The sequence below is a fragment of the Abramis brama genome (assembly GCF_963993115.1).
Source record: "Abramis brama genome assembly, chromosome: 25".
NCBI lineage: Eukaryota > Metazoa > Chordata > Actinopteri > Cypriniformes > Leuciscidae > Abramis > Abramis brama.
In genome coordinates this window covers 13,053,542-13,072,421 of record NC_139987.1, presented here as the reverse complement: position 1 = coordinate 13,072,421, position 18,880 = coordinate 13,053,542, and the positions used below count along the sequence as shown (strand labels likewise).

The following is an 18,880-nucleotide window of genomic DNA, read 5'->3' as shown; positions in this document are numbered from 1 at the left end:
TCATTTAGGATTTTTTTTTTTTTTTTTTTTTTTTTTTTGGTGTGTGAAGTAATGATTTAATTAAAGTCTAAATGCTAGTGCTAAAAGACGTATAGCTGTGTAAGAATTAAAGTAACAGTTCATCCAAAAATTACAATTCCGTCAATTTTATGATTTAGTAGGCTACTCGCCCTCATATCTTTCCAAACACATACGCTTGCGTACGTAGAAGTAGAACACACATGTGTAGTTTTTTTTAAAACGTGAAGCCTCAAAAAGCACCATTAACCTGTCACAAATGGCTGATACACTATTGCGAATCATAATAATATTGTGTTTTATGCGGAACAGAAGTTCCACATAAATTATAAAGAAAACAAAACTTTTACATTGTTGCTTCTGGTATGTGTGGAATGGGGGAAGAGCATCATTCTGACCCAGAGAACAGATAATGTGGACCATGCGGAACCAACAGCCTATAAATATTAGAAATGAACGTCTGGACGGCATTTCATTGACACATAATCTGGAAGAGGAAAGAACACCACGTTCTGTATGTATGCATTTATATTTAATAAACTTGTATTTTTATTTATTTATGCTACTCTCATAGACTAGCCTACGCCTATTTTTAATTTTTATTTATTTACTTACATTTCAAAAACTTTAAATACTACTTTACTTTTTAAACATTACTATGTTTAACGTTAATGCAAATTAAGTGGAAAGCTTACAGTTGATGTTTTTATACTTTGACAAAATTAACACCTTTCTATTTTCATGTGAAGAATATTAATAAATGGTCATGCCACAGCTGGTTTTTATCTTGGTGTTTCAAGCTCTTACATCACTTCAAATCTCAGTAAGTTCACTCTTTGACCAGAATGTTTGCACTACAGTGTCTGGACATTAAATAAATAACAAAAGAGCAATGTTGTCTATCTAAGGCAGAGAAAGTATGCCAAACACCTGAACTATCAACGCTGAAGGAAGAGATTCGTATGCTGAATAATAAATTGTTGATTGGGGAATGGAAAGTTATGCATCTGCGTGCTCACCGTCGATTCAGGCTGGTTCCCAACCTGGAACTATCACTGGAATACAATAATACTTCTGAAAACAACACTGAACCTTCACCAACCCTACCAAGTACTGGAGGCTCATTATTAGTTCATGACAAAGGTAAAGTCTGAACACTTATATGAAACGTGTGCAAATATAGGCTATTTATAATTAAACCTTTTAAGAAGTTTATGAGAACTGTTTATGAATAAATTGTCAAGTTAATAACTGTGGTCTCGTGTCTATTTATTGTATTTCTTGCATTTTAACTTATTGCTGGGGTTAAACAGACGTAAATGGAAAAGAAAAGTACATGCTTTGTGATACACAGAGAGTTAAAGCTTTAATAGCCTAATGAGTTTGATGGAAAAAAGCTAATCTCGAAATGGTTGAATCGTTGTATTATTATTTCTGTAATTTATATGTCCGTTAGATTGTGCTGAAATATATGACAGACTAAAACCAGGAAGCGGATTCTACAGGATTAAACCCAAACCGTTACTTGAACCGTTCCTTGTGTACTGCGACATGGATGATGGCGCTGGCTGGACTGTGATTCAGAAACGGATCAATGGGAAAGTCGATTTCGATAGGTAAGTCTAATGCACAGTCATATGCAAATGCTGTAATAGTGTATGTTTTTGCTTACCGTTTTGTTGTTCACATTTAGACCTATAAAAGATCAGTATGATCAAATCACCATTTCTATTCACAGAAACTGGGAAGATTATAAAAATGGATTTGGTCATTTCCAGTCAAGTAAAGATGAATTCTGGCTTGGGAACGATCATATTCATGCCCTGCTCAGTGATGGTAAGATTTGGATAATGAGTTTATCACTCTGCTTTTCTGCTCTACAATAATATTTTCCAAATCCTCTTTAGGTGAAAATGTATTGAAAATTGAACTGATGGACTGGAATGGAGTGAGATCATATGCCATGTATGACAACTTCAGAGTTTCAGATGAAAAGGTAAGTTGATTTTGGCTCCTACCATTAAATCTTTAATTCCAGCCATACGAAATTTATAGGGATGAGTAGTCTCCTATTTCATCACGTTCCTCTCTGCTCACATCATTCCTCAGGATAAATACAGAATGCACTACGGGATGTACAGTGGTCAGGCAGGAGATGCCCTGTCCGGAGGAGCCAATATGGTGGAGCAGTGGTCAGCCTCTCATAATGGCATGCAATTCAGCACCCGGGACCAAGATCACGATCGCTACCTGCAAGGAAGCTGTGCTGCAGAGAACAAGGGAGGCTGGTGGTATAACAGGTGATGCTGAGGGCTTTCTGAAATTTTTAGGTACAGCTTTTCGTATACTAAACACCCTGTTTTATGTTACCTGTTGCCTAATTACAGATGCCATGCTGCCAATCTTAATGGGAGGTTTTACAGAGGTGGAGAGTACAAAGCCAAATATGATAATGGTGTAGTGTGGGGCACATGGAGAGGACTGTGGTACTCTCTCAGACACACGGCCATGAAGCTCCGGCCCAGCTCCTACATGGACAACATAGGGAGTGGAGGAGGACCCGTGGAGCAGCAAGGCAGCTGAACAGTCTCATCGTGCACATTTGTGTATTTTACAGTGTATTAACTATAAGACTTATTGTAGTTAATTGAACCTTTCTGTCAACCACAAGACTGCCAAAATCAAGAAAGGATATTATTAACTGATCTTGGTAGATTCAATGAATACATTGGCTTATCTTTACAAAATATTATGATTATGATTTGATATTAATCAAAATACTATAATTATTATTCTTTGTGTAAAAGGGTAAATAGAATCATAAATATTTTAACTTTGCATGCATTCATATAATAGCAATCTTAGTATAAAATATGTGTACCATAATAAAGCAGCATCTAAACATACTGAAAGTCTTGATTGAGATTATGTATCAAACTATTTTTGTAATGTATCTTTAACATGGTCAACAGTAAAAAGAAACATTCAGAAAATAAATTCATATTTACATTTACTGTATGTATATTTTCATCTGTCATGCAAAACCTGAGAATTCACATTTTCCAGTGTACAAACAAATCCAAAGGTTGTCATTCTTGTGGTATGGATAATGGATAATATCAAAAATGGCTTTTCAAATTAATAGTCAAACCCCCATAAATAAAAAATGATCATAGATATCACTTTATGTACAAGGATATAAAGTCCACATGAAGCAAAATAACCTGCTTCATTCCAATGGAGCTTTTATTTTGAAGTTTGAGTTTGCTTCAGCAGAGTGTCAGAACCTTCCAGAAATGCAGGATTGTTTATGAATTGTTATGAAGTTTATGAATGGTCACAACCTCTACTCCATCATCCTCACCCAAGTATCCAGAAATGTCCATCATGTGCTGCTCTGATTCTGTTAGACTATATGGGGAGTTGCTGTAGTCCGCAGAGAGAGGAAGGCTGCGACAGCGTCCCCGGCGCTGGTCTGAGGTAGAGAATGTGGAACTGCGTTGCCTTTGACAGGTTGATGAATTAGCTTCTCGTAGCTTCCTGGCTAGTATGTTCCTCTGGATAGGCGAGGGACCTCTTCTGCTCCAGTTCTGTTCTGCCCGTTCAGCTCGATCCAGTGCGGAAGATGGGCTCCTGGCCACATGATGACGATCCATCAAGGGCTCTTTTGTTGGTGTCACTGGAACTGAATCTTTCGAGTTTGATTGAGATGGAGGACTGTCAAACCATGGTCTTCTCCTGTGGTCCACTGAGCTATCAGTCATTCTAGGACTGGAACAAGACCAGACCTCAAGTTCAGGAAGCGTATGCTCCCAGGTTCTGCTTCTACAGCTCCCCTCTGGTATTTGGCGAGGAGTCACCTGGGTCATGCTTCTTTCTCGGTAGGGTCGGGACAGGGGAAACTGCTGCTGGTTGTTCTCGTGGAAACTTGAGGATCTCCTGAAATTGGGATTCTTGGAGTAGGGCACTCTACTACGCTCTACCATCTCCACCCAGTCTGCTGTTCGCTCGAGACGACGGGTGTTGGCACTGAATGCAGACTTCGGTGGACCCAGCAACAAGTCCACCTTTTGTCTATCTGATAAAGCATTGTTTTTGGGAGACCACGTAGGTTCTGGAAAGGGAGACCATATTCGGAAGTGGCTGCTGCTTGACTCTTCCGGGCTGTCAATTTCTTGGGGTGCGGGAGTTAGACCGGTAGGGATTGAAGCCGTTGCCTCTAGCATGGTGTCATCGACTGGACTCTGGGACACGTGGTAGACTTTAGTGGCCTCTCTTAAGCCCTTCTTCTTCATTTCCTTGAGCTGTTGTTGAGCCAAGCGGTAGCCAAAAATAGGGGGAAGGATCTTTTGGCCAGAAGGAGACATTCTCTCTGGGTCTTGAGAAAGGGGAAGAGGAAGGGACATGCTCTGTTGACAAGCCAACACACCTCGGTCCGAAGGTCCCTGCCTTGCAGGCAAGGTAAATCCCTTCTGTAGAGGAGCTGCCTGGAGACTTTCGGAGAAACTGGGTCTCTGCATGCTGTGACCACAGATAGAAGCTTCATCAGAGTTCTTTCGGCCACTGGGAGAGTGCAGGGAGCCACGGCGCATGGAGCTGCACTTTGGAGCACGGCAGAGTTTTCTCCACACTGTGATAAAGATGGTGGCCAGAATCACAGCCAGGCACAGGGAAATCCCAGCCACTACCACTAGATTCCCAGCTAGGGGTGTGCTTGCAGCTGGCGGTGGAGTGAGGGATGGAGGGAGAAGCTCCTCTAAAATAAAACACAAAAAAAAAGGTTGTTCAGATGTCAAAAAATAAAATAGATAAAAAAGTAAGTAAAATGTTTACCGGTACAGTCTTCTAACGAACAGTGAGACTGCTCCCTAACCATGCCAGTGCATTGCATCCCACCACTAGAGGGCAGCAGACATTCACGGACACGCTCTCGCACCCCTTCACCACACGTCACACTACAACCACTCCATGGCTGCCACGGCCCCCACATTTCTTCAGGGCAATGATATGGTATTGGAGAGAGAAAATACATTAAAAATGCTGAATATTATACACATAAACACCTTAAATTGCATTTCTAAATTGATTTTCTAATTGACAATGTAAGTAATGCTAATTCCAGATTAAAATAGCTATGTTTTGTACATGCACGACAGGTAAAAGCAGACTCACTTGTATGTCTTTGCACAATCACACAGGTGTGTGCTAAACTGGGAGCCTGACTGTAGACGAGTGTGAAATGGAAGCAGTACTTATTCCTGCCAGGGTCAAAGATGGAGCAGTTAAACTCAGTCTCATTCTCCCCTTGCGTGAGGAAGTTGAAGGCCATGTGAGAAGAAATGGCCTTGTTGTTACTCTCTTCCTTATAAAGCAGAACTTTTCCATTTGTAACTGTACAAGGAGGAGTGATTCGATGGACAGACACTGCTCCCTCACATCCACTTTTGTAAATGTTATCCACATGAAGCTTGTAGGCGAACATGCTAGACAGGTAAAGAGGACCAGAGGATTTAATGTCTTGCTGGGTGACAGGGGATTTTAGGGAGATCTTGATGAAGCCACGCTCTGTCAGAGGGGACGCACATGGCATCTCCACATGTTGTGACCTAACTACTTTGATATCATGTCTTATCCGGTTCTGCACCTTCTCAAAGGTGTTCCTCCCAACCTGGACTTGTTCAAGGTAGCTGACGTCAAGGTGGAGAGTTGAAGCTTTGCTGCTAGAACAAGAATGGAAGTGGTCATTAGTGTACACACCTATCCTAATGTCATTAGAACTTTGGTTGTTCCTGCCACGATCCACAGCCAGGTGAAAGGTGGGCCAGTGCACATGCAGAACAGGACTCCACCACCAGATGGCACTTATGTTAGACATGCCAAGGATGTGCTTCTGCTCCAGTCTGAATCTGAAATTACCTGCATACAGGAAGCAGGAGCAGTTAAACTCCAGTGACCCTTCTGATTGGTTAAAGAGAAGAGACCTGGAGAGCACTGTAACATTCATGTCAATGTCAATCAATGACACTGTCAGTCTGTGGTTGGTGAAGTTGCTTTCGGTGTTGTAATCCACAAACACACTGGCATTGCTCAAGGCAATGTGCATTGATGGCCAGAGGTGGATACCAGCCATCGCTATGGGAAAGAAAATATAAATTAAAACCAATTAATAGACTTAAAACATAGTTTTAAGCAAAATGTAATGAACCTGTGGTATTACTATGTAACATAAAGTAGCTTAATATGGCCAGAAGTCAAGAATCTTCTCCTTATAAGTAGATTTTTACTTTTAGTAATCCTTGCTCATGCAAAACTCGCACTGATGCTAGGGTGGGTGGTTGCCAGGGTGTTGCTATGCGTTTGCTAAGGCATTCTGAGTGGTTGCTACTTGCTAGCATGCTGCAATGCAATTACAAGGCCAACACTAGAGACTAAGTCTCTATGGTAGTGGCCCTCCTCTGGCTCAGATCACTAAAAAAGCTAGATGACTGCTAACTACAGGCCTGGAAGAAATGTAACTTTGTTTGGCTTTATTGCTACTAAGTATGGCACACTCAGAAAACAACGTAGCTGTCATTGGGGTGGTGCCCTTTCAAAAGGTACACCTTTGTACCAAAAGAGTGCATATTAGTACCTCAAAGGTACATATTGGTACCAAAAGTGTACATAAAAGTGCCTAAATGATACATATTAGAACTGTTTTAAAGGGTACTACTGTCCCAGTGATAACCTTTGTACCTTTTTCCCCCAGAGAGAGCAGGTAATAATGTGGAGAAAAGGGAAGAACAGGATCTTTAGAATAAGCAAACTCACCATTGCCAATATGCTGCCTAAAGCACTACATCACCATTGTGATGGAGCACACACGCCAACCAGGCCATGCTTTAACTTAATTGTTCCTTAAAAAATTGTCATTTTTTCAGACCTGGATTAGACCTCATGGTTTGTCACTGACATTACTATAGATTTTTTATTTTTTTATTTCAGGTTGTGCGTTTTATGCCAGATGAAAATAGAAGGCATTATACTACTTCATAAAAATAAGTTCTCAAGTTAAGTTTTCAAGTTTAAGATAAGTTCTACTGCTGTCTATTACTGGAGTATGAGAACTTGAGGAGGCATTGTGTGATTTACAAACTCTCTGTGTGTGTGGGTCACTTCCTGCAGAAAAAACAAATGCATCCAGGGGAAGAGAGTGCAGGAAAAGTCGGTGACCCTCCCTTCCCCCTCCCTCCATTTTACTCTCCAACTGAACCCGATTCACCACGGTGCACTTGAAACTGCCAATCACTGACCTTCATTTAAACACTATTTTGCATGAGAAGCAGGGAATTTGGATCATATAACTGAACATTTGTGTCGTTGTCATGATCCATGCAGACGTAATGAGAACTAAATATTGTATTACACCTGTTGCATTGTTTGGAGTTCCTTTCCTTGCCACAGTCGCCTTTGGTTTGCTTGTTAGGGGCATTAAGGTATGATTTTCTATAAAAGCTGATTTGCCATGCAGGATAAACTTCTTTAAATGCAAGAACGCCTTCTCACCAAATCCCAACAGGAAGAGCAGCACAAATGGGGTTGCTGTAAGGAAACCCTGTGTCATTCCGATGTATGCAGCCTCTTATCCCTCTTTGTCCGCATCACCCCAAACCACTATTATTCTCTCTGTCCTGAAACAGACACAATTCAATAAGACACAAGGGATTAATCAAATACATTCATTCAATACCACACTAATTTGTTTGGGCAATCACTTGACTCTTTCATTGGACTATCAATCGGTGGAAAAAATAATTTGAATATCTTCTTGATAATCTCATATTTTAACACATAGTACATAGACTATTCAGTAGCTACATATATATATATATATATATATATATATATATATATACACGTATGTATATGTATGTATGTATGTATGTATATATATATATATATATATATATATATATATATATATATATATATATGTATGTATATGTATATGTATATATATATATAGCCTATATATATATATATATATATAGCCTATATATATATATATATATATATATATATATATATATATATATATATATATATATATATATATATATATATGTATTTATATATATATGTATTTATATACATGAAGAGTTCAGATGCAAAAGCCTCTAAGTGCCATCTGAAATCTTCTTATAGAATGATAATTTTTATCAATCATCTGAACTCTTCATATATATATACACTTACATTTCATAAAATACATAAATTTATTGTGGCCATAAATTATTGAGCAAGGTTCAACCATGATTTTTTTTTTGTATACATAAATTCCATATGTACATATTTTTCATTAATTAGCCTATATTTTATCGTAAAAATAGAAATATTAAATATAGGCTAAATTGTTGTTGTGACACTATACATGTGAACACTATAAAACACAAGATAAACATTTCCAGATATGTAGCAAACATAACACTGATCTATTACAAAATAAGGTAACACTTTATTTTACAGTGTCCTTGTTACATATGTTACATGTACTTACCATAGTAATAACAGTAAATTATGCATAATTACATGCAACTAACCCTCAACCAAATCCTAATCCTACCCTATGGCTAATTAACTACATGTATTTAAGATTAGGATTAGTTGCATGTAATTAGGATATGTATAATTTATAGTAGGCTAATTACTATAAGAACTATATGTAACGTGAGTAACAAGGACACTGTAAAAATAAGTATTATGAAAAAAACTCGAGCATTCTGCCACTTATGAACGAAACCAGTTCAATAGCCCACATGCGCAAATTAAAAGTAAATAACCTATATATAGACGTAGATGTTAGAAGTAGTTTACTTACATTTGACACTGAGTCGGATGAATACCGTCTGTTCTTGTATCCGTATGGGGCTGAAAGATTACCGTGAGTTTTGTTTATGAGCGTTAAATGATTGAACGTCACGGAGCGGTCCTGCTCTGAGACGCGCTCTCGTGAGCGCGCCCTCACAATTCGCAGACTGCGCGACCGTGAGCGCGCGTTGTCTTGCTTCCTCCACCGGTTGTTATTAGGGAAATTAAGATAGGAAGCGGTCTGCTCTCCACAAAAATCTATTTAGTATTTACGTCTGGCCGACGAACTACGAAGAACTGCGTTTTATACTACTAATTCCGAAAAAAAAATGCATATTACACACGTCCATTTTCAATAGAAATCCCACCACAAATTTCTCAGTGACCGCGCAGAGGTTTCTGCTGGCTCTACTAATACAGCCAATCCGCTACTATAGTTCATGTTACCAAACATAAATGTCAGAAGTAAGCAGTGAATCATCTGCTTAATCTAAAATACCCTCTCCTCAATAAATCTCCTCACAATAGGGAGGTCTCAAGATGAACTTGACATTTCAGGTCAACTTTTAAGTTCGTTAATATATTAAACTATATTTAGGAACAGTCTACTCATTGTAATATCAGTTGTCATTACTAGCTCACATGTTTTGGTGGAATAGACCTTAGAAAAACAGTATTATTAAATTCCTCAGTATTAGCAATTAGTGCCAAAAAAGACCAACAACGTTGGTGAAACATCTGATATAATAAACACGAATAAAAAACACCGGTGAAACATAATAAGACAGACCACAAACCAAAGACAGAAAATGTTTTAAAAAATGAAATATTATTTTTACATAACGTTCCAAAATAAGTGCGGAAGACTTTATGTTTCCATAAGGGGAAAAGCAGATTGCTCCAACCAAGAGTGTCAGATGAATTTTCTAATAATTTTAACATTAAAAGTTTTTTTCCTGAGTATACTCATAAGATTTCCTGTTTCTTTTCATATGTAATGCAAAATGACCTACATATTTTTATTGACACTCTAACCGCATTGAATGTGCTGGAAACACACACAGTATCAACATAACTGATTCCACCAAGAAACTGCATCCTCTGCATGATCATTTCTGTAATTCCCTATTCATTAAAGGCTGTGGAAATCACTAAACATGTTACACACAGAAGAATGCAGTAACCTTAACCAACATTCATGAAAGACCCTATTGACAAACACAGTGGAAAGTGGGTGCCCACTTGTGTCCAGAGCGAGAGCTAATCAGTTATCAGTTCTGAGAGGGATCTGGGACCAACAGGAGCTGAGAGACAGCAAGGTTTGATAACATATCGGCCTTGTGCGTCAGAACAGGTTGGGATAAAATCGCAGACCTTCTACTGAATCGTCTCGGCACAAGTGACCCATTTTTTCAGCTAATAACAACCTGTAAAAGAGAGCGAAACATCAAAATACTGTGAAGACACTTGAGGGATGAATTATTGATGAAATAAGGAAAAGGATGTCTCCTGTACCTTTCTTTAGCAAGGAGAACTGACAGTCCCAACAGCTTGGCAAACTCTTCAGCAGTGAGGGAGCCTTTATCAGACACCTGGGAAAATCAAAAGAGAAGCAAACCTCAATTAAACCAAATGGATTCCCTATAATCCTCATTAAAGAAATCCTCATTATCACAATACACTGGCGGAAGAATTTAATTTAATTTATTTATTCATAGTAAAAAAATTTTTTTTTACCAAATAATCTAAAATACAATAGCTACAACCATGCTATAAAAATATTTTATACTTTAAATAATACATTTTTTCATTGTTTTTTGCATTACGGTAATGACCATTTTTTGGGGAAACGTTGAGAAGACATAATGAAAGCAAAAGATTTTAATGGTTACTTAATATTTTAAAGGCTTCATTTTCTTTGAGCAAAATCTAATTTCTGATTCTTATTTTAGTGTGAAATATGACCCAGTTATGTTCTTGACAGGTTTCGTATATACCACATCTAATAGCTGAAACAATGTGAATAGAGCAATAATTGCCATCTCATGTCAAACGATCTTCAAATATGCTTTGTTTTTTAGAACATTCCTCTCCTTTACCGCATCTGTCTTGGACTCTTCAGAGATGGAAATATCTAATCTGACACGCCTCACGTTCCAGCTCTTTGACCTAAAACATCGCCCCCAATCACATCTGCTAGCTGTGTCTTGTCCAAAAAACACTTTGAAGGTGGTTCATTTCATGCAATTTCTAGGAGAATGAAATGGGGAGCTTCTCTCACTCTCTGACCACGACCATTCAACAGAAGAGGAAGAAATTGGCTGTACAAGTTTGTGGTTATAGAGTCGATCCAATTTCCACTCTAATAACCCGTAATTAAACATGACAAAGTTTCTGCATGATGTTTGAACGGCCACATAAGTGATTTCACAGATGGGGAAAATGATGGCATGACACTCACGTTATCTAGAGCTGAGGCAATCATTTCCTCTTCACTGTGGGACTGGAGTTGGACAACCATCACCCCGCTGTCAAATACTCGCAACCTGACAGGGAAAGACAAATGTGGTTTTTGTTGCTGGTTACTTAAGAACCCAACAAGACATTACTGCTTCATAATCTAATTGTATGCAACCTAACTGTGGTTTATGAGTCAAATGGTTGTTTTCTTTTGAAAGTTGGAAAATGCAGCCAGCAGACAGAGGGCGGACATGGGTCCTGAAAACAGGAAGTCTGCCAGGAAGTGGCTGACCGATCTCACACTGACCCGCCTCTGCTTACAAAGCCTGGCTCGTACAGACACATGCACATTCGTTCACGTTTACTTGTGCAAACACACATACAAATATAAATGCTCACACCCTTACCGTAGAGGAAGCTTCAGTGACTCAAACATCTTGCAGGCATTGACCAAGTCCTCCGGAGAGAGAAGCTGGGAAGAAATTTGGGGGTGGGGGATCATTCATCTAGAATGTTTTTAAAATATTTATATAAAAAAAAAAATAACTTGTTACTATAGAACTACATAGATCTTTCTGTATATTTCACAAGAGACATTTCAAATAAATGTAATGACTCTAAAAATGTCATGTGGTGTAACCATCAAGTAAAATGTCAAAAAATATTTTCCTTACACTTTAGATATGAGTGTACACATCTTAATCATTATTTTCAAAATGTTTTTTTAAAAAAAAAGTGTTTCATAAACACTTAAATAAATAAATACTTTTATTCAGCAAGGATGCACTATATTGATCAAAAGTCATAGTAAAGACATTTATTATGTTACAAAAGATGTGCATTTCAAATACATGCTGCTCTTCTGAACTTTCTAAAAAATATAAAAAAATAAATAAAATATTAACAACTTTTATGCAGTGACATTTTTCAAGGTAATTTTTTTTGTTAATATTTAGATTTTTTTAATTTTATTTTGGGGAGTCACAACACATGACATTTTAAACCCTGAACTAACCTTGCTGTGATAAAATTGTCAAAATATCTTAAGCTATTTTTATAGCATATGAGCTTGATTTTTAAAACATAAGCAGTTTTATTGAACTATAACTGTTTTATAAATAATTTATTCCCAAGTTTTTTAATTAAAGCCACCAGAATAACCCTAATAAATAAAAAGTAAATAAAATAATAATAATACTGTACAAGAAAAGTCTCTCTCTCCCCCCATGGAAGTCTAATCAGAAGATCCTGATGCCTATTAATAATTTAAACATTTAAATTACATTTTCGAGTATGTTCTTATGTTAATAAAGTTACCCATACCCCAGGGACGAACCTGAGAGCTAGTTTTACAAAACGCGGTGATATAGTAATATACATGCAAACACATCATGCTCTGATTTCATGTGAGAGTTTGCTCTCTACTCTCCAGATGGCTGTTCCATCATCAGCTTCACTCTTAATGCTGCTGGAAGAAGATCAGGATCAGATCTGATTAACTCTATGAAAAGACACACTGCTGCTTCTGTCTTGATTGTAGCGGTCCTGATTCATTTTACCTCCATCCCACGGGCTCTGTTCACCAGACAGTACACTTCAGTGAGGGCCATCATTCCTCCACGCTCCTACAGAGACAGATAATAAAGATCAGTAGAGGCTGAGGAAGACTAAAGAAGGAAGGATAAAATTCACATAATGACATACTGTAAGACAAAAGCACAGCCAGCTGATCATTATCACAAATTAAACCCCAACAAAATGATGATTTTGAGATAATGATGAGCTGAATGTACATTTTCATGATTAATACACAACTACTCACCAAATAAAATCAACAAACAGTATTAAATATTAAATAATATTAAATATTAAAACAATATTAAACTCAGTTGCAATTACTGTACTAAGAAGAATATAGATCTACACCTGTATTTCACACACGCATCAAAAGTTTGGATTTTTTTTATATTTTTTTTATGTTTTTGAAGTCTCTTATTCAAGGCTGCAGTAATATTGTGAATTATGGTTACAATGTGAAATAATTTATTTTAATTGAATCATTTTAAAATGTAATTTATTCCTGTGATGACAAAGCAGCCATTGTTCAAGTCTTCAGGGTCACATGATCTTTCAGAAATCATTTTTCAGGATTCTTTGATAAATAGAAAGTTCAAAGGAACAAAGTCCTATGTAACATTAGAAATGTCATTTTTGATCAATTTAATGTATCCTTGCGGACTAAAACTCTTACTGACCTCTGTTGTGTATATGCAAATATATATAGGGCTACTACACCTATACAGGGCTATGTAAAACTATTTGATAAGCATATTTCATAGAAATCATAGAGATGCATATAATCACCTCCAGTGGGGCTTGCAGCATGTCGCCCAGCTGTTTGGCGAGCTGGATGTGGTACTGTGTGCCAGAGCCGTGTGTCTCTCTGGTCACTGGGTTGGCTATACCCATACTCAGCAAATAAGACTTGAAACGGATGGTCTGTCAGAAGGCACACAAAACAAACATGACTAATTTAATTGCAGCTCTACACTAAATATATAGCCTACTAACAACACTGCGAAATTCTAACAGCCAGTTTTAGCATGTGAACTTCAACCTTTCTACAGAACAAGATGCATCTACTCATTTTGAGATGTGCCAAAGTTTTTCCCTCATCTGATTATGGACTTCTGTAATAACAGGTCATTTTCTGTCCAATAAATATTTATATGTGTCCATTTGGATGCAATCCTGCACTTAAGAAACATGCACCATATGCGCTCTGATTGGTGGGTCTCAATCCTGGCTGCTTTTCAGCTCGATTCTAAGTTCTATTTGTGTCACTGTCTCATTTCCCAGCCCTTGACATCCCTGTGCAAAGTGTATGTTGCGAGCCACTGGGATTTCCAAGCTCTGTGTGGATTACACTGCCAATGTTTTCCAAGCTTTGGACTTATAGACACTCCACTGAGCCAGAGAAAATTACAAATATACATGCATGATCAAATGTAATATTTTATTCAAAAGAGAGGGATTGATATACACCCTATTAGAGGCATACCTGTGCATATAGAGGCTAAATAAAACTAAACAGATAGCTATAACAATACACATAGCGGCTGTTATCTACATGTAATCTAAGAAAGCCTATTAACTTAAGCAGGATAAAAGCAGTAATAGACTTTGAGGAGGAAACAGCCTTATAAAAAGGCAACAACCTCCACTTACAAGTTCATATGTGTATATACACTAGCAAAGGTTTGGGGTCAGCAAGATAAAAAAAAAAAAATTCTTTTATTACTTTTATTCAGCAAGAATGCTTAAATTGATCAAATGTGACAGTAAAGACATTTATAATGTTACAAAATATTACTGTCAAATAAATTATGTTCTTTTGAACTTTCTATTTTTTAAAGAATCCTGAAAAAAATTATCACGGTTTCAAGAAAAATATTAAGCAGCATAACCGTTTTCAACATTGATAATAATAAGAAATGTTTCTTATGTACCAACTCAGCATATTAGAATTATTTCTAAAGGATCATGTGACACTGAAGACTGTTTTAATGATGCTGAAAATTCAGCTTTGCTATCACAAATATATTCAAATCTAGTACAGTTATTATAAATTGTAATACTATTTCACAGTATTAATGTTTTTACTGTATTTTTGATCAAATAAATGCAGCCTTGGTGAGCAAAAACATTTAACAAAACACAAAAAAAGCTTACTGCCCCAAACTTCCAAATGGTAAGTGTATAAAACCCAGTATGTGATTATGGATTGGTTTATGTCAAATATCTTTTTTTTTTGCTCTTTTCCCCCCAGTGAAACACTGGTGCCCCTCAGGGTCTTTAAGCTCACCTCATCTTCAGTGATGTCACCCTGTTTGTCTTTGATTTTGTTGGCAATGGATCTGGAGAGCTCCACCATCTCTTTGGCCTACAGGGAAAGATAGTGAGTCGCTGAAACAAGACCGATAAACCTGACCATGGCTGTATTCTGCCTGACATCAGGCCGACCCACAGACCTACTGAGTGACTGACCTTTTCCATTAGTTTACTGAGATCTTCAAAGGCCTAAAAGAAGAGACAGATATTAGAATGGAAACGTGAAAAAGGTGATATCCAAAATACCTCTTTATCAAGAGCCAAAATCACTAGGTGTGCCCACACCTAACAGGATATCCCACCGCTGTGCACTCTCTTTTTATCTTCCATTATAGCTGTGCCAGGAAGCTAATCAGAGCTATGAGGTCATCTAGCATTAAACACAGGGTGCCGTTTTCTTTCAACATCAGGGGCCCCTCAAAAGGGGGCCATGGCGCCCAATGCCTGATCGTGGCATTATTATTATCTCAAGCTAGTATCCCAGAGCTCTTTAGGTCTCTTTAGGACTACCTGTCAGTCTGTTTCTCTTTCTTACCTCAGAAATGTTTTTATCTGTCTCTTTTCTTTTCTCCTCCAACTTCCGTTCAATACCCACAATGCCCACTGCGCGTGTCCTTCCTGCCTACAGAACCACAGGAAAAAAGAAGAGAGAAAAATGAGCCTCAGTCTTTGTTAAGCACACCCACACACAAACAATAACTAAAAAATAAAATGCAAACAAATAACAAAGGAACAGGAAGGAAAGGGTTTGCCCAGGGGTCACTGTTTCAGGGCTAAGGCGTGTTCCTTACGAGACACAATATATAATAAAATTAAATAAATAAACCAATCTTTATAATAAACCTCAAGTAAAACAACATACCCTACCGTTCAAAAGTTTGGAGTTGGTTCATTTTTTATGTTTTTGAAAGAAGTAACTTATGTTCATCAAAACAAAACATGCAATTATTTGATCAAAAATACAGTAAAAACAGCAATATTGGAAAATATCATTACAATTTAAGAAGAACTGCTTTATGTTTGAATATATTTAAAAATGTTATTTATTCCTGGGATGCAAAGCTGAATTTTCAGCATCATTACTCCAGTCTTAAGTGTCACATGATCCTTCAAAAATAATTTTAATATGCTGATTTGATGCTCAAGAAACATGTCTTATTATCAACATTGAAACCAGTTGTGCAGCTTAATATTTTTGGGGAAACTGTGATAAATGTTTTTCAGGATTATTTGATGAATAGAAAGTTCAAAAGAACAGCATTTTTTTAAAAATACAAATCTTTCAATTTAAAGGGATAGTTCACCCAAAAAATCATTTAGTCACCCTCAAGTTGTTCCAAACCTGTATGATTTCCTTTCTTCTGCTCGACACAAAAGAAGATATTTTAAAGAATGTTGGCAATTAAACAGTTGCTGGTCCTCATTGACTTCCATAGTATGTGTAGTATGGAAGTTAATGGGGTCCATCAACCGTTTGGTTACAGACATTCTTCAAAATATCTTCTTTTGTGTTCAACAGAGGAAAGAAACTCATACAGGTTTGGAACAGATATTTTTGGGTGAACTATCCCTTTAATGCATACTTGCTGAAAAAAAAAGTATACATTTCTTTCAAATTTTTTTTTTACTGAAACCAAACTTTGGAATGGTAGTGTGTATGAACAGCATTGTCAGAAAATAGTAAAAAATAATAATAATTAAAATGACAAAAACACATAACAATTTAAAAAACTTGAACTAAAATTAGATACCAAGTATATATATATATATATAAAAAAAGGGCTAATTCAAAATATTAATAAATACTATAATAGTAAATAATACTAAAATGACACTGGATAGTTATAAAAAGGGTTTTAAGTCATCAACACATAAATATTTACAAAATAATACAGATCTTTAAATAAACACAAAAACAAAACCATGTACTGTATATTAAAACATTATGTATCATTCAAAGTCTCGGTCTGAGCTGACCTTGGGTCCTGTTACTGTGGGGATCGGCTGTGAGACGGGTGTATTCTCCCATCGCTTCTGAGTCATCTCTTCTGTTAGACGTCTGTAAAACTACACATCAAACACAGCACAAGTTACCTTATTTACACCTTCCTAACACCTCATCTGCTCCGTTCCTGTCTAAGCGTCATGACTGCTTATGCTCCAAACTGTATTAAGCCAGATTTAGTGGAGTAATTAGCTCCATGCATCATCTCAGTAGAAATATTTTGTGACATCACTCCTTCAGTTACTGACCTCAATCTGCCCATGTTCCTTGAAGGACAGCTTTATATAAGAGTACTTGCTCTGCTGGTAGGGGCCTGGCTCCTTATTTTCAGGGGATGGATAAAGGTGAATAACAATCTTGGCACTGCAGGGTTTGAAAGGCAACAATTTACTTTTAATATAGATTAATAAGCAGATTTACAGGGTGTAGCTTCCATTATTATTACTGCATGTTCCATATGTCAGATGTGTGAATCGCATGCTGGTGTTACAGTGCAGTCACCTCTTTCCGATGCCTGCTGCTTGCTCCTCAAAGAATATGACCTGTGACAAGGGTATGCATATACAGCATTCCTACAGAACAACATATTAGAGGAATCAAAAATGTAAGCAAATACACTGTGCTCTCAAATGTTCTTCGTTTAAAGCAAAAGGACAGGAAGAAAAGATGAAGAATCAATTTAAGTGCAGAGAAAATATACTGAAGATGACATTACATGACTCTTCTGGTCTCTCCAGAGCAGGCGATGGGTACTGAGAAGAATGGCTCCAACATCAAGTTTAGCCTGTCAACGAGGAAAAGGGGAAATCTGTGAATTACGGAACATTAATATACACCATTTAAGTAAAGCATATCTTTATATTGTCTACTAGGTAACATTTTAAAATAAGGTTGCATCTTTTAATGGTCCTGTATTAAAACTAGCATGAACTAAAAGTGAACAATATATTTTTTTACAACATTTAATAATCCTTGTCAATTTTAGTTAATAAAAGTACAGTTCTTCATTGTTTATTCATTCATTAGTTCACAGTGCATTAACTAATGTTAACATAACTTTTAATTTTAAAAACGTATTAGTAAATGTTGAAATTAACATTAACTAAGGCTAACAAATGCCTCAGAAGCTGATGTAGTAAACTAATGCCAACATTCAACAAATTAAACCTTATTGTAAAGTGTTAGTCTTCTGTATTGTACAATTTTTAATTCTAAAATTACATTTTTGTTCTCATTTTAACAGCTTTAATAAGCAACATGAAAACTGCATGATCTGAAATATATTTGTGTTTATCTATAATCTTATGCATCATTGTCAAAACAGAATCTTCCACATGGATGTCATTTTATAACTTTCAGCTGAATCCACATGAACTATCTAAGCTTAGACTACCTTGTCTTCCCCGTCGTAAAGTCTCACTCCTCTTTGTTGGATTACTAACGTTTCGTTCATATCAAGGAGCCCATTTGTCCAAATAAATCTGTCCATTTTTATCAAAATAATAAAACAAAAGTGAAGAACAGAACTAGAGCATATTAAACATACACATGAAGCTACAGCAGCTGTTTACTTCCGCTTAGATGTCCGAGAATGCGCCTGTCTCAGAAATGTGACAATCCATTCAAAGAAAGCCGCAAAATTGCATTTAATACGTGTTA

General features: G+C 36.9%; 3 protein-coding genes across 4 annotated transcripts; 1 reads left to right on the top strand and 2 right to left on the bottom strand.

Annotated features, from left to right (window-relative positions):
* Positions 1-394: 394 nt before the first annotated feature.
* Positions 395-2,601, top strand: fgl1b (fibrinogen like 1B; the record flags this gene model as incomplete). Its single annotated transcript, XM_084105007.1, has 8 exons — positions 395-532; positions 768-841; positions 927-1,161; positions 1,475-1,634; positions 1,757-1,854; positions 1,926-2,014; positions 2,128-2,318; positions 2,406-2,601. Exons 2-8 carry the CDS (start codon positions 779-781, stop codon positions 2,599-2,601), a joined length of 1,032 nt encoding a protein of 343 aa, XP_083961133.1. The 5' UTR covers positions 395-532; positions 768-778.
* A 418-nt stretch (positions 2,602-3,019) lies between these two features.
* thsd1 (thrombospondin, type I, domain containing 1) lies at positions 3,020-9,044 on the bottom strand. Of its 2 annotated transcripts, XM_084104998.1 has the most exons (5): positions 8,876-9,044; positions 7,564-7,688; positions 5,191-6,150; positions 4,852-5,010; positions 3,020-4,774 (listed from the first exon to the last, which is right to left on the bottom strand). In XM_084104998.1, the coding sequence occupies exons 2-5, from the start codon at positions 7,619-7,621 to the stop codon at positions 3,327-3,329; spliced, it is 2,625 nt and encodes an 874-aa protein (XP_083961124.1). In that variant the 5' UTR covers positions 7,622-7,688; positions 8,876-9,044; the 3' UTR covers positions 3,020-3,326. The 2 variants fall into 2 exon arrangements, with proteins under 2 accessions (XP_083961124.1, XP_083961125.1); XM_084104999.1 differs by lacking the exon at positions 8,876-9,044 and having other exon boundaries at positions 7,564-7,765.
* A 618-nt stretch (positions 9,045-9,662) lies between these two features.
* vps36 (vacuolar protein sorting 36 homolog) lies at positions 9,663-18,820 on the bottom strand. Its single transcript, XM_084105006.1, has 14 exons — positions 18,615-18,820; positions 17,937-18,005; positions 17,723-17,793; positions 17,470-17,584; positions 17,194-17,283; positions 15,752-15,838; positions 15,373-15,405; positions 15,191-15,268; positions 13,690-13,824; positions 12,885-12,950; positions 11,733-11,797; positions 11,327-11,411; positions 10,381-10,457; positions 9,663-10,292 (listed from the first exon to the last, which is right to left on the bottom strand). Exons 1-14 carry the CDS (start codon positions 18,708-18,710, stop codon positions 10,211-10,213), a joined length of 1,149 nt encoding a protein of 382 aa, XP_083961132.1. The 5' UTR covers positions 18,711-18,820; the 3' UTR covers positions 9,663-10,210.
* Positions 18,821-18,880: the final 60 nt, after the last annotated feature.